Here is a 27,987-nt window from a genome sequence, read left to right as displayed (position 1 = left end):
CGTCGTGGGTGCGCCCGGCCCCGGGAACCGGCTTGCACCGGTAGCGTTCTCTCCCCGCGCGGCGCCCGCCACGGCCCGTCGTCCAGGCCAGGGGGGAAATGGGGGGCTTTGCCCCGCGCCTCTGCGGCCCCCGCTTTTCCGTGGACGGAGGTAACCGGCCAGGGCCCCGTGGCCACGTCCCAGTGGTTTGCTGCTGCTGTTGAGGCGCTGGCTGCACCTTTAGAATCGTTCTGTAGGGGGCTGGGAAGGGGCTCAGTGGTAGAGCGCTTGCCTTGCAAGGCCCTGGGTTCGATTCCTCAGCACCACATAAGCAGAAAAAAAAGCTGGAAGTGGCGCTGTGGCTCAAGTGGTAGAGTGCTAGCTGAAGAGCTGAGGGACAGCGTTCAAACCCCCCCCCCAAAAAAATAATAAAATAAAATCGTGCTGTATAAAAGGTGAAGGTGTCTTGCAGGAGGTTGGACCAGGCCGGTTATGTTTGGGGGTGCCTGAGTTGGAGGAGGTACAACGTAGACTTTACAGAGGTGGCAGGCAGAGGTTTTTGTTTTGGGGTGTGTGTGGTTCAAGGTGGGGACACCGCCGTGTCTGACTGCTGCAGAGGGAACGCGTGATGACTGAACGGGTGGGGAAGAGGAGGGCTGGGAATTCAACAGGGGGGTGAGCTTGTTCCCATGCACAGTGTGCATCTGTGGGATCACCCCAGTAAAACGCCTTCATTGCTCACGGATAGCAATTCAGAAAAAAATAATTGACAGCCTTGTAAGCACAGAGTTTTCGTTTGCAAAGGAAAAATGGCTATGGAGCAGGAGGGGCCGTGGGGCTGGTTCTTACTTCCCATTCTGGGTTTGCATGTAGTATTCAATTTGTTTTTTAACTATATATATGTATTTTTTTAATTAAAAAGAACTATTAACACGTCTTTTCTGATTGTAGCATTTATCCTCCAGTTGCGGGACAGGAGAGCCCTCTGTGCTGGGCAGGAAAGAAGTTTGAAGAGATCCCAATAGCACACATTAAAGCATCTTACAACAAGTAAGTGGGAAAGGACGCACCGGGGCAGTTTGCTGGTCCTCCTGCTTCTACCCTTAGTAGGGTAAGAGTCGGGGCCAGGTGCAAGGACTGGAATAGGGGCAGATGGCCCCACTGAATGCTGGGAAATAGATTGATGATATACTAAGAAGAAAGGGACAGACAATCTAATCTACAAGTAAGTGATTCATTAGCTATCCCTTTAATTGTATCTTTCCCTTTGGTCATGCTCAGGACATTGGACTGGCTAAGCAGGTGTTCTACTGCTCAAGTTAGGCTCCCACACCTAGTGCTCACCTTGGGTCCCTTTGCACCGCCCTTTGCCATTTAGAACTAAGTGCAGATGGTGAGTTTATAGTAACAGGACTGTGTTTATGTGGTCTGCGCATAGGTGTCAGGGCAGGGCTGGGATGCACAGCCATGCGTTGACCTCAGACGTGTCACTGTGTCTGTGACGGCGCTGAAGTTCACCCCCCACTTGGGTGGTCATCCTGCCCATCACTGGATTTAGAGAATCAGCAGAAGCTCCGGTCACAGACTGGCATGTGCAGGACAGATGAAGCGCTACAGGATGCATTCCTTGAAATGTCAGATCTCGGATTTGCTTTAAAACAGCCCACTGGGGAAGGGAACAGGTTCATAGATAAAACTGAACCAGGTGTAAGCTGATATTTGGAAGCTGAGTGACAGGCCCCTAGGAGTTCATTGCTGTTTCAGCATATTTTTTTTGGAGGGGGGGGTGTTACCTGGTGAGCCAGGCCCATGTGATAGCTCATACCTGTAATCCCAGCTTCCTAGGAGATGGACCTTGAGAGGCTTGAAGGCCAGTGGGAGAGAAGTTAGCAAGGACCCCTATCCCCATCTCAACCAAAAAAAGCCTAGCCTAGTGATACGGGATTATAATCCCAACTATGAAGGTATAGGTAGGAGGGTCATAGGCTAGAGCTTAACCCAGGCAAAAATGCCGAGCCCTATCTGAAAAATAAGGTTGGAAATGACTGGGTATGGTTCAAGTGGTAGAGGGCCTGCCTAGCCAGTGTAAGGCTCTGAATTCAAACCCTGTATTACAAATAAAAAGTTAAGTGATGTAAAAAATCTAATGTCTTGGGGGCGGGGGACACACATCAGGCAAGGATTTCACATCTAATTTAAACACTGGCCCCAGGGAAGGCCCGGGAGCACAGTGAGCCCCTTCTGGGGATGCTTGGCTACCCAGAGATCGGGGAGCTCTCTTAGGTCCAGTTCACTGCTCAAGCTGATTCTGACCCTTCCTGAGGATTCCAGCAGCATGGGTTATAGCAACACCCAGAGTTAAGTGGGTGTCTTCCTTGGCTTCGAAGGGCTTAGGTCCGCTCTCTCCCTGAACGCCAGTCACAGATGAGCCTCCTCTGCTCTTTCCAGCACACAGATCCAGGTTGTCTCTGCCGCTCACGTGCCTCTGGCCCGCACCTCCTGTGGCACAGAGGGCTTCCGGAATGCCAAGAAGGGCACCGGCATCGCGGCGCAGACCGCGGGCATAGCCGCCGCCGCGGTAAGTGAACTGAGCATGGCTTCCAGGGCAGACCCTGGGGAACCCTCACACAGCCATTCAGAAGCCAGAGGGTCTCAGCCAGCCCTTCTGATGAGCCCGAGGCCTGTGAAGAAAGGCTCTGTTGTCTTTCTCAGCGTCGCTGCAGGTGAAATGTGGTTTGTTTCGAGTGGAACAGCCCAGATACTGAAGGCTTCACCAAAGCCCCCTGAAAGAGCAGTTGGTGGAGTGATGTGGTCTGCCGCAGCGCTGGTGGTCGGGTGAGGAGGACCCAGACCTTTGGAGTTTTACCACTTTTTTCAAGAACCAGTGGCTTGGGCCTGCTGGGTGATGAGTGATTTCTGTGCACTTCCCTGCTTCTGTAACAAGTGGCCTTCGTGATCATAGCAGATTCAACTCTCAGTGATTTCTGATGACACTTTTTAAGTAGGTTTTGGGCTCAGACTTGAAGTGCAGGCCATTCCACCAGTGCCTGAGAAAAGCTTGAGCAACACTTCAAAATCTCCACTAGGTGGCAGTGTGGCCTGGGCTAAGAGCTCAGTCACTCCCGTTCTGTCGCCAGCTGGGTCAGTGGTCCCCTCCCCAGCCACTTCTGCCCCTGCCATTCCCACCTCCCTGGTCGAGTAGCAAGAGATCAGGATGCAGTGTCTTTTCCTGGGGCATTAACCACGCTTGCTGCTTCTCTGCAGAAAGCCACGGTGAAGGGGGTGACCCATGTCCGGGTTGTGGTGAAAGGCCTGGGGCCTGGGCGCTGGGTAAGTGCTGGCTGTTCTCGGGCTGGGTTTCTGTGGCATGGTTCAAGTTCTTTCCGTTTCTGTAGCCTGCGGGGCCCTCCAAGCAAACCACGGGACCCTGTTATCATTCCCCAGACTCTCCTTGAGTCTGCTGTGTGCCAGGCCCAGGGGCTGGGGAGCTGGACCTGCACGGGCTTGAGTCCGGCAGGGATGACCTTTAATTCCTGAGGGGGCTGTGTCTCCAACGTTACAAGAATGGGGGGAGGGGGTATATGTGGTGTGTGTGTACATGTGGTATGGGTATGGTGTGTGGGAGTGAGTGTGTAAAAGACATCCCTGAGAACAGAGTAGGCCCGGGCTTGTGGGTGTCTGGCCACTGCGCCCCCTCTGCCCCCCTTCTCCTGTCTGGGGACACTGGCTCATTTCTGGGATCGGACCATTCTGTCTGCCCCCCTTCCAGTCTGCCATCAAGGGGCTGACCATGGGGGGCCTGGAAGTGATCTCCATCACTGACAACACCCCCACCCCGCACAACGGCTGCCGCCCCAGGAAGGCACGGAGGCTGTGAGGGGGGAAGCCTGCGCTGAACCGGACCCCACGTCTGCCTGCGCTGGACAGGGAGAAGCCACCCCGCTGCTGTCTCGGAAAGCATTTGGAGCCCTCAGGGCCTCCACAGGGCACTGCCCGCCTGAGAGACGTGTGCCCACACGTCAGGCTGAGCCTCAGACATGAGGGGAGTTACTGGGCTCTGCAGCCCCGTTGGCGGCGTGAGAATAAAAGACTGCACCATCTGAGTGATGTGGGCTTTTGTTCCCAGACTTCCAAACAACCCGCTTCCTGAAGAGTGCTTGGAGGTGCGGGACGGTGTGTGCCAAGTTCAGAGGAAAGGGCAGACAGATGTAGAGTCCACCTTGGGGACCCAGGAGGCTCAAGAGATGGGATGGCGAGCACGGGGCACACATGGTCAGAAAGGAACCCGTCAGATCTTAGAAGTGAACTAAAAGTCGCTGTGGATTGTCAGGCATGAGGTGTGGTCCAGGGACGTCACTGCAGGTGAGGAAGTGGGTGGGATCTGGCCGTCCCTGAGCGCACTGGGGGGGGGGGGTAGGACCTGGGTCACACTTGAGTGCTAGAGTTTGGGAGGGGGAAGGGCTCTGGCGAGCAGGTGTTCAAGCCTAGGAAGGGATGAGGCAGGTATGGAGAGCCACGCGAGGGGGGAGAGGACTGCCAGGGAAACGGTGGCAACGAGTCTCCACACCCAAGATGAATATGGGCAGGGCTGGGAAGGTGGCTCAGTGGTAGAGCGCTTGCCTTGCATGCATGAGGCCCTGGGTTCGATTCCTTAGTACCACATAAGCAGAAAAAGGTAGATGTGGTACTGTGGTTCAAGTGGTAGAGCACTAGCCTTGAGCTGAAGAGCTGAGGCCCAGAGTTCAAGCCCCATGACACTCTATATATATGGGTATGGGGATCGTGGAAGTGGCGGGGGTGAGGCAGGAAAGGGCACAGGCTGCAGCTGGGAATGGGCCCGGGAAGTATGGGAGGAGGGGCTGAAAGGGTGCAGGAACCAAGAGCCTGGCAGGGCCATGCCAGGGATAGGGCCTTTGTCTCGCAGAGAAATAGCTTGCAGTCTCCCTAACATCCAGTATCTGCTCTGCTCCTTCCCTACCTTATGAAGAAAGAAAAACAATGTCACAACCCATAAAAAGCTGCTCCATGTAACTCTTGATGGGAAGTTATCCCCTCCATCCACCCCCACCCCCTGTAGAGATGTGAATTAAAGCAGAGCAGGGTGAGAGTGCCCTGGGTAAACAACAATCCTGTGCGAGCTGAGGGGCAAATGCATTCAGCACGTGGCCAAAAGAACCTGCCACAGGCCAGGAGCCCCACAGAGGGAACCCTGAGGTGCTGCCCGCCCTCCCCACCCCCCTCCCCAGCAGCCTGAGGTTGTAACTTACCAGAAGGGGGGGGGGACAGGAAGGAGGAAAGGGAGATCTAGGCTGCCAGCAGGGCCTCAGTGGTAAGGAATGTCTGCTGTTTACACGACAGGGAACTTGGGGGGGGGGTCTCAAGCTGGAGAGGAGCCAGTCCCCACAAGGTGACAGGAGTCCAGGCCTCCAGGGGACCACAGCAAACAGCACCTACTATAAGCTGGGAGCAGCATGGAACGGGCATACCAGGATGCTCCCTGTTGGTTCCAACATTTCATACAATTGCTCTGAACCGAGTGCTGCTCTCCTTCAGCACTGGCGGGGGGGTGGGGATATTGCAGAGCCAGTCCCTTAGAGAAAAAGGCTTTCTAGGGGCAGTGTGGGCCCCACCCCGCATGAGATAGCATCCCTGGGTAGCTCTGGGATGTGGCTAGCACAGCCAGGGAAACAGGCCTGATGTTAACGAGCTCATGGAAACAGCCACACGGGGCCGGTGGCCTGCCACAGTCAATAGCCTGACTTGGCCCCGCTTTCCCTGCGTGGAAAGCCACGGGTGCCACGGGGTGAACAACTCAACCACGAAGCCCACCAGTGAGAAGCCACGGAAGCTGCGTGCGTGCGTGCGGAATGTCAGCCCTGAAACCAGCCAAGAGGTTGCTAGGTGAGAAATGAAGCGGGCAGTGGACTCGCTCGCAGAGGACAGTCACGCGTCTGCAGAAAAAGAGGCTGTGTGTGCAGACCGCTGTGCGGGCATTCGGAGCCAGTCGGCTGCTTGCTGAGAGTTAGAAGATGAAAGGTTTTTTACCTTTCTCAATTTTTTTTTCCTACTTTGTCGGTCTTGGGGCTTGAACTCTGGGCCTGGGCGCTGTCCCTCAGCTCTTCAGCTCAAGGCTAGCACTCTACCACTTGAGCCACAGCGCCACTTCCGGCTTTAATCTGCTTATGTGGTGCTGAGGAATGGAACCCAGGGCCTCATACATGCAAGGCAAGCACTCTACCACTGAGCCACCTTCCCAGCCCCCCTTTCTCACCTTTAAAAGTAGACACATATGTGTTGTTGTTTACTTTATCACCAAGCCAATTAAAATAAATGAGATGCTGATTTTTGAAAACAGACACTGCAGTCAGACCTTATAAAAGTGCCTGTGGACATGCCCGGGAATGTGTATATATATCCGTGAGTTGAGTGTGTAATTGGACACACATGCACCCTGCTCCTAGGCCCTGATCCCATGGGGGAGGAGGGGGGGGGCCCATAGTTTTCTCCAGGGATTAATCTGGTTTCTTCAAAGCACATTGTGCACTTTTGCTGTCAAATCAGCCATGCAAGTCTTGCCAGAAAAGTTGGCCTAAGCCTCAGGTGTGATACTGCCTGGCTGGAGGAGAGGAGCAGCCGGGGCCTCAGGCTTCTGTTTCCCCGCAACCCAGGGGCAGCCTAACCACCCTGGATTAGCCTAATCCCCTCGAACTGAACAGAAATGTCAACGCAGGGGCACTGGGTGTCATGGCGGGGGCGGGGGGGGGGGGAGACACCTGCTGTCTAGACTGAGCTGGAGGCTATGCTGCCCTCACATCCACACCCCAGTGTCCCCTCAGGACCAGGGAGGCGGGGAGGGGGGCACCCTGGAGGAATGCCCGCATCCCCCAGAGCCATTGGCTCCTGCTGTAGGAGAGCCCCAGGGTGCTGCAAAGGCCAGGTGGAATGTCCTGGAAATCCAGGCTTCTTCCCCGGCTGGGCGTGCGCTCCCATGGCTACCACTCCTTCCCGCGGGGGGTGGAGGGAGCTGTGTGGCGACCCCCTCTGTTAGGGTTGGGGGATTCTCCCAGCTGTCCCCGGGCGGCCCCCACTCCTGGCTCCCTGCCCAGGTGGCCCTGCGCACCTGCCCTGGAGCCTCGTGGGAAGGCAAGGCGGGTGGGGAGCCTCCGCCTGGCCCCTGGCCCCGCTGCAGCTGTGTTATTCACATTAATCTCAGGTATTTCCTGTGATTTTTAATGAGGAGGCGCTTGCCCACCTTCCTGTTTCCTTTAGTCCACTCAACTGGAGATTAAGCCAGATGGTTAAAAAAAAAAAAAATGCGGCTGAAAGTGGAACGAAATGAAAAGGCTAATGACTCGGGAGCATCTCTCCGTAGTCAGAGACCAGATGTCTACGCCCCTGCATCCATGCTGAGCCCATCAAAGGCCAGAGGAAGAGGGATTCAGACAATGTGGGTGGATGGGGCTGGGAAGGTGGCTCCATGGTAGAGTGCTCGCCTAGCATGCATGAAGCCCTGGGTTCGATTCCTCAGTACCACATACACAGAAAAAGCCAGAAGTGGTGCTGTGGCTCAAGTGGTAGAGTGCTAACTTTGAGCTGATGAAGCTCAGGGACAGTGCCCAGGCCCTGAGTTCAAGCCCCAGGACTGGCAAGAAAAGAAACTGTGGATGGTAATTTCTCTGGGGGCTTCCACAGGAGGGGCATCCGTGGAGGCCATGGTGACAGGGGGACCCTGGAATGCTTACAGGGAGGGGTCACACTGAGCTCAGGATAAGAGTCAGCATCAGAGGCAGAGGTGGGGCTGACTGCCCAGCCAGAGGGAGGCATGCAGAGGTGACGCAGAGGGGGTACCGGAAGTGTAGCGAGATGGCATGGCGGTGGGCTGCGGCCGCAGGAGAGCAGCTTGGAGGGGAAGCACAGAAGGCTGGGGGGCGGGGAGAAGGGGCCGGGCCTGATAGACCTGTGGGAGGAAAACCCACCTGGCCCTAGTGGACTGCGGGTGGGACAAGGAAGAGGGGCCGTCACCAGGGCACAGCATGGGGAGCTAGGTCCCGAGCCCCAGGCTCCCCGGCTCAGCTGGGCAGGCACAGATCCTGATCCCGGCTAGGGTGGGGGTGTGGGGGGAGCCGGTGGACCCAAAGCCTTCACAAGGACACCGTGTCCCTGCACCTGGCCTCGGGACGAGGGGGACAGGCAGACACGCGGGTCCCTGACAGCGCATCCCAGGAGCAGGCAAAAGCACATGTTTTTTATCCTGTTGGGACCGGGATAATTGGGCATTAACGGAAATGCATTTCTCACTTATTTTCTGTCTGATTGAAAAGTGCTTTGCAGTCATTTAGAGCCCTCACACCTCCTATAATCAGAGCCCATTTTGCTCAGACAGAGGCAGAAAACTGGGTCACCATGGGGCTCCAGAGCCTCCCAGGATTTGAGGAGCAAGAGATATAGCCTGGCCGTTCCCTGCCAGCCCGAGGCGCCTGCAGGACCCAGGCCGGCTCAGCAATCTGCTGCACTGGGAGGCCCCTTCCTCCCACGGTTGCCTCCAGTCCACTGTGAAGGCCACAGCCCCTCACGTCTAGGAGACGCCTTTCTTGTTACTCGTGACCATGTGTCCTATTTGGCCTGGAGATGTAGCTAAGTACCACAGCACTTGTGTAGCATGTGTAGCCCTGGGTTGGAGCCCCAGCACTGCAAAAACAAATAGTCTAGCAAATAAGATCTACACAAGGTGGGGGAGGAAAGTTGGGCTTTTCATGGCCAGAGGGAAAATGAAAAGGTGCAGCAGCAGAGCTCTCTGGACATTGATGGAAGGGAACTGTACAACTCGTGGTGGAGACGGGTGGGAGGGACTAAGGGAACAGAAGACACCGCAAGAAAGAAATGTCCTCATGACCTGACTCTTGTAATCGTAATCTCTCTGAACATCACCTCTCTAATAACAATACTGTAAATGATAAAAAGAAAAAGAAAGCCTGGTTGGGTGTGGCTCAGTGGTAAAACACTGGCTGTCTCCAGTGTGAGGCATAAACAAGTAAAGCCCTCCATGTTCATGGACTTTTAGTTACAACTCTTTTTTTTTTTCCTGGTCCTGGGACTTGAACTCTTGGCCGGGACGCTGCCCCTGGGCGCCTTTTATTCGGTGCTATGCGGTGCTACCACAGGAGCCAGAGTGCCACTTCCGAGTTACAATTACAAGGCACATTTTAGAGATGGCAAAATGTGACATAAGAACTGAGAAAAAAAAAGATGGAGATACCTTTCTTTAAAAAAAGACACTTAAACTGGGCATCAGTACTCACGCCTGTAATCCCAGCTACTCAAGAGGCTAAGATCTGAGGATCACGGTTCAAAGCCCATGAGACTCATATCTCTAATAAACCACCAAAAAGCTGCAAGTGATGCTATGGCTTTGGCAAAAAGCTCAGAGGCAGTGCCCAGGCCCTAAATTCAAGCCCTAGGACTGGGGGAAAAAAATAGAATAGACATAAATATTGATTGAGAGAAGCAACTGTTTGTGCTAAATGAAGGGAATATGCCTAAACTGTCACTCTGGGCTCTCACGGAGGAGACACACAGGAATGACTCCGGCACTCTGGAGAGGTCCCCTCGCTGCCCAGCAGCTCACACGTGTACTCCTTTGGCGCCAAATCACACACGTGCACTTCACTGTCCCAGTGATGAGCATGTGATTTTGAGAATTGCTTGGAATCCTTCCCAAAGGAGACCGAAAATAGGAGAGCAGACAAATGAAATGACCAGATGCCAATCCAAGTGAATGTAGGAGTGAGGTCCTGAGTTCCAGCCCCACTGATGGCACATGCACACACACAAGTGGGTGCGGGACACGTGGATGGAGAGGACAGGACAGGAGAGACCACCCCCTCAGTCGGGCTGACGGCCATCCTCGTTTCCAGAAGGCAGAACACGGGAGGCAGCTCTGGTAGTGTGGAAAGGCTTTCGCTCTCCCGGCCCGCCCACCCGCCTGCCCTCCCAATGAAGAGTCCTCCTGGGTGACCAGCCTAGCCATGGACAGGTGGGAGATCCCCCCCCCCCAGCTGCCGTGGGGACGGAGGTCTGTGCAGCCGACACCCAGACCCCGGAGGTGCTGGAAGGGCCCCAAGGACCACCGTGCTTCTCTAGCCAACGGTCCCTGAGAACACCTAATCCCACGGCTCCCGTGCGCTTGCCACGGGAGCCCCAGGGAGCCCTCTCCTCCGACGGCAGCTGGCGGGCCGGATTCCACGGCCCTGCGGCGTGCGCCTGCCACCCACCCTCGGGGGCTCCCAGAGCACCCTTATCCTTGCCGCATCTCCCCGCCCCCACCTGTCTGGGATCTGCGGCCAGATGGGGATGTTCCAGCCTTCCCACGTGACCGGCAGGGCACGGGGCAGCCGCACCGCAGACTCTGCTGCCCACGTTAAAGCTCTGGCTCCTGCCCTGTGGCTTCCGGCAAGTGACAGAGAGGGGGCTGCTTTGTACTGAGATAAGCTCCTGTGCTAGCCCTGTGCTAGCTGGGAGAACGCCACCAGCGACTGTCACTCTGCAAACACCAAAGTACGACGTGGAGGGCTGCCTGCTGGAGTGGTGGAGCGAGGGGGGGCTACCCCGGGAAGCCCCTGACACCCTCCCCCTCCGGCCTCGGGCCGGGGGTGCAGTGTGGGGCTGCCTGCAGCTCTGAGACACTGGTAGCGCCAGAGCCAGAGCCTGGTCAGGGCTAAGCTCTGTGTTTCCTGGGGAAGACACAGCTCGCCCGGCCTGCCTCTGCATCCCCTTCCCAAGCCTGGCCTCCTGATGCTCCGCTGTTCACGCTATAAAATGCACACACCTAGACAGTGTCTGCAGGCTGAGACAGGCCGGCCGGACCCGCACAGTGGGAACAGAGGCGGCGGCCTCTGCTCTCACTTCATCAATGCGAGCAGCTGGAAGAGAAGCTTCAGGCAGGGGCATCCCCTCAGGGTCTCTCTAGAAATGGAAAATGCGACGGGGTCTTTTCTCGCCTTGGGTAGAGACGTGAACCTGCCAGGTTAACCCTCAGCCCTCTCTAGCATCCACACTGAACCTGGAAGAGGCTGGGAGTTCTCGGGAGAGGGGCCACCCCGGCTGGCACTCAGCAAGCGTTTTCTACTACGTGGCAGACACAGGCCAGATGCGCCATCTCTTATTTTGACCCCACGCAACCCAGCAAAGTAAGTATTGTTATGCCTCTTTCTAGATACGGAGACAGAGGCTGGGAGACGCCACATGAGAGGCTCAGGTGGCCGAGGAGGCAGGGAGCATTCCAGAGTCTAAACACTCAGGCGCTCACCAGCCTCCCTCCCTCAGTGAGTCTGGAGAGCCCTGCCCACTGCCCAGCCCCGCTGGGGTTTTGAACTTGAACGTCTCCCACAGGCCTGTGCGTTGGCGGCGTGGTCCCCAGCTGATGGTGGTAGAAACTTTAGGAGTGAGGCTCCTTGCTCTCTCTGCTTCCTGGCCTCCATGAGTTGAGCAGCTTTGTCCCCTTCCCCCCCACACCCCATGTGCTTCCGCCATCCTCCCTGAGTCCCCCCTTCCCTCCCACCCCACGTGCAACTGCGCACTCCTACGGGGTCCCCGCCAGCCGTGGCCACTGCCAGCCAGCCAACACGCCTGTTCATCCTGCCCAAGCCTCAGGGCCCTAAGCTCTGTGGAGAGGCCACGACTCATCACCAAGACAATCACCTGACAGGCAACAGGTGGACAGAGCTAGCTCTCAGCCAGCCATGTCATCCATTGCCCAGAAGATGGGAAGGAGCCTAGATCCCTGCCCCGTGATTACCACAGCCTCTTTTGGGGGGCTCCCTGCTTCTACCTGCAGCAGGCCTGCCCTACAAATTCATTCTGTTGTTGGAGGAACCTTTTTTTTTTATGCTTCACGTCATTCCCCCCACCAAAGCCCTAATATATCTGTCATTTCTTTTTGCTTTCAAAAATACTTTCATAATTACTAGTTCCTGTTAACTGTACATAGTAAAGGGTTTCCTGCAGCATTTCCATTAGCTGGCATAATCAGCAATGGCAAATCTGAGCAGTGGCCTTGCAGATTCAAGGGCTTCACGGTTGGGCTGGCTCCTTGGGTTGGCTTCTCCCCTCCCCACCCTGCCCATCACCCTGGCCAGAAAACGGCATACTGCCTGGCACGAGGCCCCTGGTGCCCAAGGCTGCCCAGCCCAGCAGAAAGGTGGGCTCCTCCAAAGGGGCTGATTTCCTTCTCCCCAGAGCTCGGGGGCACTCCCGAATCCCCGTGGACCTTTCTAGGCCCTGTTGCTCTGTTATAGCTGGTGACATTCTGTCTGTTCTAATCATGAACTTGAAGGAGAGGACTCGAACTGAACCACCAGGAGGCCATTCAAGGGTCAAGGCTCAGCACCACAGCTGGCAGGAGTAACAGGTTCAGACCTCTCACAGATCCGGAGAATGAGTCCCAGGCCCAGAGGCCCCTACCCCCACCCAGGCAGCGACAGCAGGTGAACGCCAGCCACGAGGAGAAATCAGATGTGCAGGCTACACGTTGCTAGGGAGCGACGGGCAACAGCTGGCTGGGAAATAAGTCGTGTCCTTGGGAAAGCATGTTCCCGGCCGCTAATTAAATGCTGCAGCCACATCTCTTTCTTCAGGGAGGTATAGAATGTGCGGAACGAATGTGGAGGAGAGCAGCTGGACTGCAAACCACCTTGGCCTCCTCTCACCTGAAAAGGCAAGGCTGAGGAGACAGGAATGGAGCTGCTGGGTCCCCCCGCCCCTGATGTACCCACCCAGCCTGAGTTCAAACTCTAGTACTGCCAAAAACTGTGTCCCTACTGCCAGTCATGGGGGCCTCAGGAACTCACAATATAAATATGCATGCATTTTTCATCTCCTTCCCCATGACACAGAGTTATCTTTTCAAAGAAATCTTTGCCAGGATCCTGACAAACCCACCACCTCAGTCTGACCCCTGACTTGAGTCTGTGTTGAAACTCGGATAAATTTTGTTTTGTTTTACCCTCAATACCATTTAAAGGGGTGAGGGAGTGAATGACCTCAAGAGAACAATCTAGAGGTGGTCTGACTAATACTACCCACCCTGGAAGACAGATTCCTACCCTCAGGACCCACCCCCCCATCAAAGAACAAAAAATCTTGAAAGGCCTGGATGAATAGCCTCAGGTTGAAATTTCATTTGTCCCAATTCAGTGTATTCTCATTCATCAACTTTTCCTTTCTCTTAGGAGAAACAGAGGCCTCTCCCCACACTTTCTGCAATTAATTAAAACTAAGAGGCTGTCTCTTCTAATCCTGGAGAGGTAACTAGGTTTAGGAGAGAGACAAGAGAGCAGAATGGATGGCTGAGGCTGGATGGGCTGCAGGACTTACGTCCCCAGGGGGTGCACCCTGTCCTCTTCCTCTGCTCTTGGACTTTGGTGGGGACAGTGGACACTTCCTGTCAGGGATGAACGTTAATACTATGTGGACCGGGCATCCACAGAAAAGCACTCCAGCAGCAACTCAGGGCCAGGCCACCCGGGCGGGACCAACACGGCTACAGTACAGTGGGTACTGGAGGTGGGCTCCTGGCGGGCCATCTTAAAGACCTAGTGTCATGCTAGTGTCAGTAAGAAAGAAGAATCTGGAGAGCTAAGCCATAACTGGGCTCTCTTAACACTCGCAATTATTTTTAGACTACATTAACTGTGCCTGAGTTTCCTGGTACCTTGACATCTTGGGGTTTTGCAGATTCAGGGGGCTGGTGGGAAGGGGAGTGGTTGTCCCCCCCTCTTAGGGGCAGATACCCAGAGAAAACAAACAAGTCCCGTGTAAACATGCCTTCCCCAGGCAAACTTATCAATCCAGAGCCGCCCCCTCTTGGGCCTCCTTTAGAAGCTTGCACGCTAAAGGCTGGTACAACTAGGCTACACTCTCCCATTCCCTCCAGGCAACACTAGGAACACCTCCTGTAGCTAGGGATCAGGAAGACATTTATGGGCCTTTCCAGACCTGGCCTGAGCCACGCTCAGGACCCTCTACCGACCCCACTCACGGCGTGTCCCTGGGTCTGGAGGCCTGGTGAGGAGCCCCGCCAGCCAGCGAGTCCTGCCTGGCTTGATCTCTGTTTTCGTCTTCTTCCCTTATATTGAACCACACATCACTGGGAGCTTATCAGCTCCCGTGCGGAGTCGGCAGGGGTTTCACACACATCGGTTTCCACCGTCATGACTAGGCCTGCGCACTGCCTGACTCGGTCCCTTGGTGGCACTAGGCTTCCCATCCCAGTCCTGCCAAGGTCCCTCTGCAACAGCTCCCCCCAACAGGCAGGCCTTCTTCACCCATGTCAGCGTGTCACTGAAATGTCACTTGCCAGCGGGCAGCTTTCCTTCTTGATGCTCCACAAAAGAAAACCGGTCGCTTTACCCTCAGAGGTGTGGTGGCTCACTCCTGTCATCTTAGCTACTTGGGGCAGAGATGAGGAGGATCAGGGTTTGAGGCCAGCCCAGGCAACAAAAATCCCTGAGACTCCATCTCAACCACCAAAGGCAGGGGTGTTGGCACACATCTGTCTTTCCAGCCACAAGAGAGGCATAAACAGGCTGCCTGGGCATTAACACCAGACCCTATTCAAAGAATAACTAAGGCAAAAAGGCAGCCCCACTTGTCCAGCAAATACAAAGGCCCTGAGTTCAAACCCCAGTACTTCCATAAAAAGCAAACCAACAGAAAAACTGTCTTGTCTTCAGTCCTCAAATGGCAAATTTGTTCTTCACTAACCTTACCCCTCTGCTCTCCTCTTGTGCCTTTGTGTACAAAACAGCCTTTCATTATCATGCAAAACAGCAGCAGCATTTTTTGATGGTGTCTTTTGCTGGTAGCCGTGGTGGCTCACCTATGATCCTAGCTACTCCAGAGGCTGACATCTGAAGGTCATGTTTCAAAGCTACCGTAGGCGGCAAAGTCTCCAATTAACCACCACAAAGCCAGAAGTAGAGCTGTGGTTCCACTGGTAGGTAGAACATTAGCCTTGAGCAAAAAAGCTAAGGGACAGCACTAGGCCCTGAGTTCAAGCCCCAGTAGCTACACACACACACACACACACACACACACACACACACACACACACACACACACACACACTGGTAGGTAGAACATTAGCCTTGAGCAAAAAAGCTAAGGGACAGTACCTAGGCCCTGAGTTCAAGCCCCAGTAACTACACACACACACACACACACACACACACACACACACACACACACACACACACACACACGCTGGCATCTACTGAGCTCTTACCCTATTAAAATATTTTATGCTCAGTATTTAATGCTCCCTCAGTGAAATACAGAAAAACTACCTCCATTCTACAGTGGGTCAACTGAGACTCCACTATTAATCCCAAAGCCAGTGCTACCCAACCCACAAGGAGCAGTTAGGTCGTATACCAGGCCTCCCCTGCAAGCCAGAAATATTCCCATAATGCACTGGGAACCTCTGTGTCCTGCCTCTTACAAGGGTAATCGAATGCTGTCTGATAGAGAAAGCCTTTAAATTTTTTTCCTGTTAGACAACAGAGAGCTACAGCTATAAAGGGAATATACTGAGCAAATGAGAGCTGTAAACAAAACTGCTCCCAGAACATCAAAATCACTTAATATGCTCAATTGCTTTCAAAGCACGCATTGTAGGGAACTGTTATGCTGATTACCAGTAATTATAATCTACTCATTAAGAGACGTCCCTGAAGGCCTCGGCAGAGAAACACTTCATTGTTGAATTTCAGTTACTCCGTGTGCTCGAAAATAATGAAGCTACCATCCTTTTAAAAATTATCTAATTTAGACTTTTCGCTCATTTATACTGTGCCTCTCTGCAAGGCTCGGAGAGGCTCTGCAGCCTCCCCCACAAAGGTCCACAGCAGCTTCGCTCTGATGTTGACACACCAGGGCCAGCCAGTAGGGGTGGCCGGCCAGAGGGGGTTCAGGGAAGCACTTTGATCCGAAAGACATTCCCTCAAGTACGTCCCTGGTTCTCTTAATGCCAAAGAACTCATTTCTCCAGAGTCTTGAGATTCCTCAGTCATTTGTGGAGAGAAGATACTAGAATTTACTGAGTGCTACCTTAAATCCTTTAAGAGCAAAGCCAATATAAACAAACACACCGGAATTGAAAAGTTAGTATCAGGGAAGTACTCAGTGGGCTGAGAGCTTTATCTCCTGTTTTAGTTAAACCCTCTTAGCTCTGGGAAACAGACCACAGCTCAGAGGCCCACAGGAGAGGCAGGAATCTTCCAGAAATCTGAGAGGAAAAATCCTCGCATCATCTGGATTTATGAAAAACTGCATCTAGGGCGTATCCAGACACAAAAAGTTTGGGAGGACATACCTGTAGTCTCAGCTACTCCGGAGACTGAGGTAGGAGAATCAACTGAGGCTGCAAGTTCAAGATTAGCTTGGGTAACATAGCAGAACTCAAAAAAAGGGAGGTTGGGGAGGAGGGGCCTAGGAATGTGGCCTAGTGGTAGTGTGCTTACCTAGCATGCATAAAGCCCTGGGTTCGATTCCTCAGTACCACAAAAAAAGCTGGAAGTGGAGCTGTGGCTCAAGTGGTAGAGCACTATCCTTGAGCAAAAGAAGCTAGGGGGCAGTGCCCAGGCACTGAGTTCAAGCCCCAGGACTGGCACACACACACAAAATTTCATGAATCTTTCCTACAAAGACCTGTCTTTACATCTATTAATTTGCTTTCAATGACAAGAAATAGACAACCAATTTCAAACAATAAAGTTCTCCTGAGGAAACTGGAAATCCAGTTGTGGGTGGATCTGGGGGTCAACCATCCTTGTCATGGATGAGCAAGAATCTTCTCTCTTCATCCTGAATGGAGGAGGGCACACCTTGACCCGAAGGCTGGTTCTCTGAGTCTGGGCATGGAGCCATGGATGACAGAAACATGGGTGCCACGGTTCAAGAGAAATATTCCCCAGAAACCGCTGCCTCGTGGTGTTACTGCCCTGACCTACACAAGACGTCCTTGGACAACTTACACCGACTGGCCTGGGGCAGGCACCCTGTTCTTCTCACCGTGAGGTCAGTGGTGGTGGTAGGAAGTAGGAGGAAGCCGGACGGAGAGAAGAGAAATGGAGACTTCCTGAGTTTGGGGCTCTGGTAAAGAAGGTCATACACTGAAGCCATGTGGAAAATCCTGAAGGAAAAACAGGTTGGAGGGGGAGGGGAGTCGGTGCTATGGTGGACCTGAAAATTTTGAAAACTCAGAACCTAATAGAAATCCCTACAAAGGTGTTGGGGGAATCATAGGAAATGTGAGTTTAAAGTTCCTGGAGGGGTCAGGGCTGGGAAGGGAGGCGGTCATCAGTCTCCAGCTAGGGAGATAATGAAATCAAGAAGAGGAGAAGCGAGGAATCCAAGGCTGAGCGCTGATGCATTCCAGCATCTACAGGTAGAGCAGAAAAGGCAGGAAAAGGTTCTTCCTGCCAGGGAGGCAGGAAGAAAACTAGAAACCGGCTGTCCTATATGCAGGAAAACAAGTGCTGGTTTTTTTTTTTTGGTCAGTCCTGGGGTTTGAACTCAGGGCCTGGGTGCTTTCCTGAGCCTCTGGGTACTCACGGCTAGTACTCTACCACTGGAGCCACAACTCCACTCCCGGCTTTTTCTAAATAATTTATTGGAGATAAAGAGTCTCACAGTTTTTTCCTGCCTGGGCTGGCTTCAAACCATGATCCTCAGCTCTCAGCCTCCTGAGTGGGTAGAATGGCGGGTGTGAGTCACCGGCGCCTGGCAACCAGAGTTTCGTTGTGTGTTTGAGCACCGTCTTAAGATGAAGCTCAGACTGGCCTTGACACCTCCATCTTCCAGCCTCCACTGCTGTCAGAGAGGAAGAGCTTTTACCACGCTGGATTCACTTCTCTCCTTGTCCTTGGCATGTGACACGGCAGTGTCTACTCACACAGTGGGCGGCTGTGTTCGAGGTAAGGGAGAGCGGATTCAGCTACTTCAGGTCAAGCCTCGTGTGTGAGGCGGAGTGAGGGTGGGCTGAGCTGCCCGGCACTCAGGATACCCTGCGTGTGGTGGCTGGCCTCTCCCATCCTGTTTCTCAGGTTCCCATAGGGAGTCTGGGCGGCAGCGGGGATGAAGGGCCCAGCTGTCTCGCACTGTGACTCCTTTGGCAGCTGGCTCTGAAACCCAGGTGTGCTGGAACCAGCTGCAGACACAGCTGTGGACGACAAGCCCCAAGAGACTGGCTGCGAGTGTGACAGGACGGTGGCTGGCAGCGGTGGGATGCTGTGACAGCTCAGCCGCCTCCGACAGGCAGTCTGATCTCCTTGGGGACACCCAGAGCATGCCGGCCACTCCTCTCCAAAGCACAGTGCGTGCTCCTAGGGTCTGTCTCTGTGCTGTGGCCCAGGGGCCAGCTCTGTGACAGGTGGCGCGGGCCCGAGCATGCTTCCACATGAGCACGCACCATTACCAGGAGAGCGCCCCGGGGAAGGCTGCGGTCCGGGCGGACGCCTGTCCTCCATGCCGGCAGCTGCTGCCTCCACAGCCATGTGCCCATCCCACAGCTCCTCCCAGACCCCAAGAACTCAGAAAGCCCCGAGGGAGAGGAACGTACGACAGTTACCACACAGTATATCCTTCAGTAAGAAAATACCAAGGCTTCATTTATTTTCCTATTAAAAAAAAAAAAACCTGCCCCCGCTGTTGGGTCTGTGGGAGGAGACGCAGTTCACCTGCACCGGGACACACAGCCACAGTGCTGAGCAAGTGCCCTGAGGGACGAAGCAGAGCTCTCTCATCTTTGCAGCAGTGAAATGCTGAACAAACTCCAGGGGACTTGAGCGGCGCTGGACATCTGCGCCAGGAGCAGACCAGGGGACCCGGGGCCACCCCTGATGCAAAGTCCATGAGCTTGCCTGCCCCCAGAGTCCGGGGCGGAGTCCTGGACGCCCCCACCCCACCCCAGCGGCCCAACCAGGCAAGGCCGGCCCCTAGGTGCAGCAGTGCCGCATATGGAAGTTGACGACGTACTCGGCGTTGGTCCTCTGCACAGAGATGGCAAAGGGCTCAAAGGGGTGAAAGGTGAAGGCAACAAGGCGGCGCACGGTGTGGTTGACGGGCCGGCCCAGCAAGCCCGCCTGAATCTCAAACTTGAGTAGGCCAGAGTCCCGGGCATAGAATCTAGACAGACAAAGGAGAGAGAGAGGAGGGGGAGAAGCAGATGCTGAAAATCACCCCACACCGTGAGGAGACCACCCATTGCTTCCTTCCCCCAGCTCAGCCTGCGCCAGGCAGCGCCACACACTCTTCTTGGTCTGTCCCGTTCACCTGGGGGGGGAGGGGGAGAGCCTGGCCTGAGCCACTGGTCCCTTCTCTTTCCCAACACGACCCTGTTACACTTACCCTAATTAGGCCAGCCTCCCCAGAAACCGTCCAAGCCACAGATGAAACGCAAGCCACAAGTCCAGGCCTCATGAGCCATATTTTCAGGTAGCCATATTAAAACAAATTAAACATCAGCTGGGCACCAGGCTCACACCTGTAATCCTAGCTACTCAGAAGGCTGCGCTGAGGACTGCAGTTTAGAGCCAGCCCTGGCAGGAAAGTCCATGAGACGCTTATCTCTAAAAAACCACCAGAAAATCAAAGTGGTGCTGCAGCTCAAGTGGTAGAGTGCTCGCCTTGAGCTGAAGAGCTGAGGGACAGCGCTCAGGCCCAGAGTTCAAGACCCATGACCAACAAAAAAAGAAAAAAAAAGTGAAATTAATTTGTTATGTATTTCACTTGATCCAATATATCTAAAATATTGTATGACCAATAATCCTAATAAAAAATGTCACATTCCTTAGCTTTCCCTACATCTCTGAAATCTGGTGTGTTCTTGACCCTTGACTCAAGTCATGTAAGCTGCCTGGTGGCTACATATGCCTGGGATTTGAACTCAGAGCCTGGGTGGCGTCCCTTAGCTTTTCCTCTCAAGTTGACACTGCCATGTGAGCCATACATCCACGTTTTGGTGGGTAATTGGTGTTAAGAGTCTCACAGGCTGGCTTTGAACCACAATCCTCAGATCTCAATCTCCTCAGTAAGTAGGATTACAGGCGTTAGCCACTGGCGCCAAAATGGAAATTCTTTTTCACACAGACACACAAAACACTAAGCAGCTTTTACTTCTTCATCCAAACACAAGGTGGGGTAAAGATGCTTCCACCAATCCCCATCGTAAATGCCGCTTCTGCATGCAAAATGGATGCCCTGTGCTTTGGGGAACTGGAGATGAGGGATGGCTGGGGCTAAGCCAGGGCAAGGGCCGGAAGACAGCGAGCGCAGCACTTACAGCTCTGTAACAGCCCTTCCGGAAAGCATGCACTCGTAAAGCGGACCTCAGGGTGTTCGTCTTTTTTGGTGAAACCCCATCTCCTTCCGGTGAAGTCACATCATCGGAACGGAAGTGGACCAGTGGCATGATTAAAGACAGCTGCTCTGATGTCCCCCCATAGACAAAAACGCTCGGTAGTGGGGGAGCGGTTAAACAGGTCACAACACATGGATCGGGTGGAAGATACACTGGTGGAAGATTGGTGCAAGGACCAAGCAGGTTGGGGAAACAGAATGAAGGCAGACCCCAGGATGTGATGCAGCGCCACACCTCACACAGGCAAGCCAGCCTGCTGACCAAGACTGGAGTGGAAGACAGAAAGGAGGCGTGCCGGTCACAGCGTTACCCCTTCAGATGCCTTCTCTCAGTTTTAATTAAAATTCCCGGCAAAGCCTCCTCAGTCACCGGCCCTGAGCTCCTCAGGCCGTCTCTTCAAGCAGGGAAGGCAGCATGGCAGGCACGCGTCTGCCACCTGACCGCGGCCAATGGGGCCCACTGTGTGCAAAAAGCACGTGTGCCTGGCCCCTACCATCCCCACGCACACACACCACCAAGGGCTCACCTGCACGCCTGTCAGTGTATGAGAACTACGGGAGGGTGAGCAGAGTCTAGACGGGGGGAGACACCTGGGGGTGGGTGGCAAGGAAGGTGAACAGGGAAGCAGGCTGCGGCCTGGACACAAGGACTGACACGCGCTCTGCTCGGGCCTTGATTCGAACACGGGACGGTGAGAAGAACACTGACAAGCCAACGGGGAAATGTGAAAACAGACTGGATATTTTGTGGTACTAAGAAGTTTTTGTTCATTTTCTTTATACAGGACAATGACCTAATTTTTAGGTTTTTGTTTTTTTTTTAAAAAAAAAAAAAGCTCTTGTGTCTTTTATACGTACAAACTGAGATGTTGGGCTGAAAATGTGGTAGGGTGCTTGCCTTGCATGCATGAAGCCCTGGGTTCGATTCCTCAGTACCACATACACAGAAGAAGCCAGAAGTGGTGGTATGGCTCAGGTGGTAGAGTGCTAGCTTTGAGCAAAAAAAGCGGTTCAAGGGCAGTGCCTGGACCCTGAGTTCAAGCCCCAGGACTGGCAAAAAAGAAAAAAAAAAAACAAAAAACAAATTACCTGAGATGTTTACAGGTGAAATGCCAGGAGACTGGGACCTGCCACAAAATAAGACGGGCAGCAGTGGGGAGAAGAGGATGTGACAGTGGAAAAAAGAGACAGCAGGCTAGCCAAGAGTTAGTCACTGCTGAAGCCGGCGAGGCGGACACAAAGAGTCAGCATATTCCACTTCTCATTGAGGTTTGAAACTAAAAAATTTACCTTTTGGGGGCTTGGCAGGTGGCTCAGTGGTAGAGCACTTGCCTCGCATACATGAGGCCCTGGGTTCGATTCCTCAGCACCACATAAGCTGAAAAAAGCCAGAAGTGTGCTGTGGCTTAAGTGGTAGAGCGTTAGCCTTGAGCTGAAGAGCTGAGGGACAGCGCCCAGTCCCAGAGTTCAAGCCCCACAACTGATTGTAATTGATTGTAATTGTAATTGATTGTAATCAATTTGATTACAATCTTCCACAGGAAATACTATGATGATCGAATTGCAGAATGTACTACACCAGCCCACTTAATACACAGTGAGGCAACAGGACGGGTGTACCCACTCTCCAGAGCCAACCGCCACCGCCCGTTCGTATGCACCAAGATCTGCCCTGCTCCAGTGTCCAGTCGGGCATCGGAGCAGAGCCTTGACTACAGCGCTACGTGGAACAGTACCAGATTACTCTAAGCGGAACATCACGGCTTTGTTCCCAGGACACAAACAGACAACACTTCACTGAGCTCGAGGTTAGATGGGAGCAGGAGGTAGCAGGGGTTAGTTTACAAGACTGATACCCAAACAGTCCAAGCACTCAGCATGGAAGTGGGGGGGTGGGGGGGACAAGTCGCAGGAAATGATGCCAGGAAGGAGGGTGCGCGTGCAAAAGCGGGACCACGTTCCCCCCACACGCACTGCGGTCACCCACAGGCAGCATGGCGCCGACGTCGTACCTGATGGGGTGATCGCCACAGGTCTTGGGCCGCTCCATGACTGACACCCACTTGTCATCGTAGCTGAAGAGAGACAGGTCCAGGTAGGGGCTCCCGCTGTAGGACTGTGCGCTGATGGGGAGCTGGCCCAGCAGCCGACGCACCGCCTCCGTGTGCCCTCCGTATTTGGCGTTGATGATTGTATCTTTGAACCTAGAACAAAGCATCAGCAAGGACGGTCTTTGAGGCGGGTGCCTGGCTTTCAGAGTAATGAACACATGTCTAAAACCACTCACTCTGTAAATCACAATGAAGCCCAAGACCAGGCTCTCGCATATTCCAAGTGTGGCGGGCTACAGATACTCTTAAAACAACAACAACAAAAAGAAGCAAAGAGCAGGAATGGAGAACCCTAAGTCACCAGCAGACAAAGACGGCAAAGCAATTTAAGATGAAAACGCCCGGAATTTGACACAGTTTCTACTCATTGCTGGTAACAGCACAACTACGGAAAATATTCAAAATCCATTTTCCCCAAATAATAGCCACAGGTTGACTCAGGAAGGTGGGAGGGGGCAGGGAGCCCTGGCAGATGCCACCTCCTGGGCCTGGGACCAGTTCTAACCACCTTCCACCAAGACTAGACTGCCACGTTTAAGAACCGCAGGGATCCTCCTGACTGCAGGCTGCCTCTCGGGTAGCTACCTCTCGGGTAGCTGCCTCAGAGATGCCAGGGAGCCACAGGTCCTGACCCGACCCAGAGTTCCCTGCTCAGGCAAGCTTGCTTCTTGAAGCTGAGGCTCTGCAGCCTTAAGTCTCTGCTCCTGAGCTACATAAGTCAGTCGTGACGCACCGTGCATGGTCCAGCTTCTAACACTGCGTTAGTATCTCCTCTGTTCTATGGTCTGCAATGGAGTTGCAATGAAGTAGAGATAAATGCATGTGTTCAACACACTGTGCGTTACCCACAAGTTGTAAAAAGATTTCAAGCATTCATTATCTGCATGCTCGTCAGCACACCACTGAGGTCCGAGCCGCAGAGAGATGGCCTCCACCTTTCTGCAGCTCACAGATGGTGCAGAACAGAGCCCAAGGATGCATGGAAGGGGCAGCGAGGAGAGGCTCAGAGCATGACAAGGGGGCGGTTAATGCCTACAGGCTAGCCAAGGCCAGGGGGAAGGGGGAAGAGAAGTGGCGACTGGGCCCAACAACGCAGCCATCCATACAGGGCCGGGGGGACGGCTTACCGGCGTTGGATCTGCCTTGCAGAGTTGTTGCTGGAGGCCGAGCAAGGGAACTGGACTTCGCTGTGCAGGGTGGCATTGCGGAAGAGGTCACAGAAGTTCTCAAAGAGCTCCAGAAGCTCGTCCGAGGTGTTCTCAAACACAGCAATCACCTCGGTGGTCACCATATTGTACACCACAAAGAAAGATGCCTTAAAAAAAAAAACACAGTGAGCTTCAGACAGCACAAGGGCCTGCCATGCCTAGGGAACCTGTCACCTGGCTTAAAATCCATGCCAACCGAGTACGCCAAGCAAATACCTGAGCTGGACACTAGGGTGGAAACCTGGCTCCCTGTGGTCTTGGGGGGGGGGGCACAGGGGGGCTGGGGAGAAGGGGAGATGGGTGATGGGGAGGGGGCAGACTGGACTCAGAGACCCGGCCCCTCCAGCCTCCCACTGCCTCTGGGCTGCTAGAATGACTGTGTGTAAAAAGAGCTTCAATCTTTTTATCTCAAACTGTGCAAATTCAATATTTTTCCCGTGTTTATCCCTCACTTGCTTCCTAACGGACCCTGAGATTAAAGAAGAAGAAGAAAAAAAAAAACACAAAAAAAATGCCAGATTTAATTTTCCTTCCTGCTGGGAAAGTGATTTGCAGCCTGGGGCTGCCCGTTGCCGAATGATTTTCTCTTCTATGTATACAGTTGAAAGTTCAATTTGGGGGCCACTTATTTTTTCCTCTTCATATTTCTGACATGCAGACAGAAGTCTTAAATATATTGTGTGCTAAAACTGCTCAAGCAAGTTGTAGCCACGTAGGCTCAGCTTGGTACAAATCAGAGAGGCATTTTCTGTTTCTTTCTTCATAAGTGCTCTTCTGCAGGAACATGTGTAAGATGCATTGTAAATTTGGAGCAATTAAGACCCGAGGGGGAACCTGAAAAGCATTCAAATGCCACAGGTGGCAGAGCTGCCACTTTTTCTGAATGAGCCCCTAACCCTCTTGCTCCTGTAAACCTCCAGCCCCTAGCTCCCGTAACCCTCCAGCTCCTTGTTCCCGTAACCCTCCAGCTCCTTGCTCCCGTAACCCTCCAGCTCCTTGCTCCTGTAACCCTCCAGCTCCTTGCTCCCGTAACCCTCCAGCTCCTTGCTCTGCCCAACACGTGGTTCTGGAACCCCAAGTTTCGGTTGGTGAGTGCAGTAGTGTGAATTAATTCGTCTTCAAGCTTCCAAGAGGACTTCAGAAGCTCTCAGAACACTGGGATTAGCAGCTTGCGGTACTCTGATTGAGTCGAAATCTCTGTTACCAATCTCTGGAGCCATGTAGCCCAACTGTTTTACAAGTAATTAGTCTTTCCCAGAGCTCCTATTACATGGCTTCACGGTCACCTGGAAATTAAATTTGGCTGTAAATTAGAGGACAGAGGGCAACCTGAGAAGAACCTAGTAATAACACAAGGCTTTGTGTCTGCAGGCGCTTCCCACTCATTAACCTTATTGGAACCTATCAAATTAAACTGGGGGAGGAATGCAGAGGACAACTTCGGCAGAAAGGGTGGGTTTAGGGTTTCAAACCCCACAAGCAAAGGGCACAGCCTTCGCAGCATCTCGACCAGCAACTGACTGAGGCTACTAGGGAGAAAAAAAAAACAAATAGGTCACCTTTTAGCAAAGGAAAAAGGGCCCGCCTTAAAGCAGTGATCACAGACAACTTAGTGCCTCCAAAATAGAAAGTAATTACAGCTCAAAGCTAAATAAGACTGACTCATGGCCTCTTCTAGACCTGGACAACACTCTGATCACATCAGAGCTTTACCAGAATCTCCATAATTACAAGGACACGGAAACGGATCAACCTCCCCTCCAAGACGGGCTGGGCATGAGAGACAGGGGAAACAGATCACCCTCCCCTCCAAGACGGGCTGGGCGTAAGGGACAGGAAGGCACAGATGTCAGGGGCCGTATGCCAAGCTCCACTCTACTCGCAGTGAAGTGCACACTCACCTGTGGTAGCTGCTAGTTCATCACTGACAGGGAAGACAAAGAATCCCCCTAATGATCTTGCCCATGCCACGCGCCTTTTTAGAATGCAGCTCTGACAGTAGTTCTACAGGTGACTGGAAGCTTAGGAAGCAACGCCCTGCCTGGCACCTCCTTATGGTAAACTCAGCTACTGACAAGAGAGAAATACCAGACTCAGCCAACTCCCATCTCAAGAGTCCTGAAAATGCTCTGAAGAAAACTGGGTGCTGGGCGCCAGTGGCTCACGCCTGTCATCCTAGCTACTCAGGAGGCTGAGATCTGAGGACCACAGTTCAAAGTCAGCCCAGGCTGGAAAGTCCATGAGACTCTCATCTCCAATAAGACCGGAAGTGGCGCTGTGGCTCAAGAGGTAGAGCACTAGCCTTGAGCTGAAGAGCTGAGGGACAGCATTCAGGCCGAGTTCAAGCCTCACAACCGACAAAAAAAAGAAAAAAAAGAAAAGACAAATGTGGGTAATCACTGAGGCGGGCATGGTGGTGCACACCTGTAATGTGCACTTGGGAGGCTCAGGCAGGAAGATCCCAAGTTTGTGGCCAGCTTGGGTTACGAAGCCAGGCCCTGCCTCTGAGAAAAGAAGAATTAGGCCAGCAGGCTCAGAGCAGACCACACGGGCCGAGAGCAGCCAGCTTCCATTTGTCCACACCATGGACCCAGATCAAAACGCAACTGGTTTCAAGTTTGTACCCTAAGAGAGCAAACATCCACCCAAGGAAGGCTGTGCATTCCTGAGGGCCGGCAGGAGGCCGGGCTCCATACCTGGGACGGGTCCGTGGCCCGCAGCGTGGCCACGTCCTCGCTGGTGTACTTGATGAGCAGGTGCCGCTCGTCCAGCAGCTGCATCTTCCACATGCGCAGCTGCCGCAGCTGGTCAAAGTACTGGAAGAAGCGCCGCTTGGCCATGGCGCTCCCGTCCTGCTGCGCACGCCGCCACAGGTACACCAGCAGGCGGTGCTTCAGGGAGTTGATGAAGGGGTCCCGGAAGGGGCTGGCAGTGCCCGCCTGGCCGTCCCGCTGCACCTCGGGGAAGACGGCGGACACGGTGAGCAGGTCGTCCTCATAGCAGAAGCGGCCGATGGTGCGCACGTCGATGAAGGTGCCCTCGGGGGTCACCTGGAAGACGTGGATGGTCTGCTGCTGCACTGACAGGATGGCCAGGATGTTCTTGTACAGGTACAGCCCTTGGTTGTGCGACAGGACCACTTTGTCGCACTTGAAGGTGCGTGTGTCACACAGACGTCCGGTGTGAAGGTCGATGATGTGGAGGGAGTAGTCCTCGAGGGGGGACCGGGGGTTGGGGGTCACGGACTCGCTGTTCCGGTACACCTCGTAGAAGGGGGGGTGTGGCTCGTCGGGGAGGTAGGCGGCTGAGCCCACGATGACGCAGCGGCAGTCATCCGTGAACAGGCTGCACTCCCGGTTCAGGTGCTCCCCGTTGGCGGCCACATTGGTTATATGCAGCAGGACAAAAAAGCGCTCGAAGAGCCGGCCCCGGATGTTGACGGAGCGCTGGTCGTTGCCGTTGGACAGGATCTCCCCCTCGTACCCCTGCAGGAGGTCCTCCGCCGCCTGGCAGCCCTGGTACTCGTAGATCTCGAGAGACGTCTGGTCGGAGGAGAAGGCGATGAAGTAGCGGCCGTCGGGGGAGAACTTGCGCAGGAAGCACGGGGGCTTCTCCACGTTGACGACGGTGAAGCTGGGGAAGACGTTCTGGTGGAACACGCGGACCTGGTGCCAGTGGGTCCCCGCCCGGCCGGAGCTGATGCGCCGGCGCTCCAGGCGGTGAATGACGTTCTGGTTCTGGATTCTCCGGGGTTTAATGGTGGAGACATGATAATCCATGATCACATCTCTGCAGAGGAGAGCAGAGCAGGAAGATAGTTTACCAAAACATACACACACGCAGAGGGCAAACAGGAAACACACACAGATTTCTTATATCCTTAACCAAGGGGCTCCCGTAGTGATAGTAAACAGCACTTTTCCTTCCAGTCTGGAAGTGGGCTAGACAGTTCCAAGTCCCAGTAGAGCTTGAGGAAAGGAGGCAGCTCACAAGGAACCCCTCCCAACCACATGCAGCTCCCAGGAATGTTCCATGGACTCTACCTACAAGTGCATCTGTCTGAACTGTGTAAGAATCACATTCAAGCCAGGTGCTTGGTGGCTCATGCCTGTGATCCTACCTACTCAGGAGGCTGAGATCTGAGGATCACCATTCAAAGCCAGTCAGGGCAGCAAAGTCTGTGAGACTCTTATCTCCAATAAACCATCAGAAAACCAGAAGTGACACTATGGTTCAAAGTGGTAGAGTGTTAGCCTTGATTGAAAGAGTTCAGG

The 27,987-nt window shown here is 53.8% G+C and overlaps 2 protein-coding genes across 2 annotated transcripts; one reads left to right on the top strand and one right to left on the bottom strand.

Annotated features, from left to right (window-relative positions):
* Positions 1–98: 98 nt before the first annotated feature.
* Positions 99–4,084, top strand: Mrps11 (mitochondrial ribosomal protein S11). Its single transcript, XM_013011880.1, has 5 exons — positions 99–150; positions 918–1,029; positions 2,428–2,557; positions 3,244–3,309; positions 3,749–4,084. The coding sequence occupies exons 1-5, from the start codon at positions 99–101 to the stop codon at positions 3,854–3,856; spliced, it is 468 nt and encodes a 155-aa protein (XP_012867334.1). The 3' UTR covers positions 3,857–4,084.
* Positions 4,085–18,618: 14,534 nt separating this feature from the next.
* On the bottom strand, positions 18,619–27,504 carry Det1 (de-etiolated homolog 1 (Arabidopsis)). The gene is made up of 4 exons (XM_013011820.1): positions 26,410–27,504; positions 23,633–23,820; positions 22,407–22,598; positions 18,619–19,161 (listed from the first exon to the last, which is right to left on the bottom strand). Exons 1-4 carry the CDS (start codon positions 27,490–27,492, stop codon positions 18,972–18,974), a joined length of 1,653 nt encoding a protein of 550 aa, XP_012867274.1. The 5' UTR covers positions 27,493–27,504; the 3' UTR covers positions 18,619–18,971.
* Between the last annotated feature and the right edge of the window lie 483 nt (positions 27,505–27,987).

Source organism: Dipodomys ordii, unplaced genomic scaffold (assembly GCF_000151885.1).
Source record: "Dipodomys ordii isolate 6190 unplaced genomic scaffold, Dord_2.0 Scaffold15, whole genome shotgun sequence".
Lineage (NCBI taxonomy): Eukaryota > Metazoa > Chordata > Mammalia > Rodentia > Heteromyidae > Dipodomys > Dipodomys ordii.
The sequence above is the reverse complement of the archived record's forward strand: the minus strand, read 5'-3'. Positions and strand labels throughout refer to the sequence as shown.

Excerpts from the sequence above, each read along its gene's own strand:
- Mrps11 (XM_013011880.1), top strand. The coding sequence starts at position 99 with ATGGGGGGCTTTGCCCCGCGCCTCTGCGGCCCCCGCTTTTCCGTGGAC. Across the intron at positions 2,558-3,243 it reads CGGGCATAGCCGCCGCCGCG|AAAGCCACGGTGAAGGGGGT; the intron begins GTAAGTGAACTG and ends GCTTCTCTGCAG. Across the intron at positions 3,310-3,748 it reads GCCTGGGGCCTGGGCGCTGG|TCTGCCATCAAGGGGCTGAC; the intron begins GTAAGTGCTGGC and ends CCCCCCTTCCAG.
- Det1 (XM_013011820.1), bottom strand. The coding sequence starts at position 27,492 with ATGGATTATCATGTCTCCACCATTAAACCCCGGAGAATCCAGAACCAG. Across the intron at positions 23,821-26,409 it reads GGGCCACGGACCCGTCCCAG|GCATCTTTCTTTGTGGTGTA; the intron begins GTATGGAGCCCG and ends TTTTTTTTTAAG. Across the intron at positions 19,162-22,406 it reads TGTGGCGATCACCCCATCAG|ATTCTATGCCCGGGACTCTG; the intron begins GTACGACGTCGG and ends TTGTCTGTCTAG.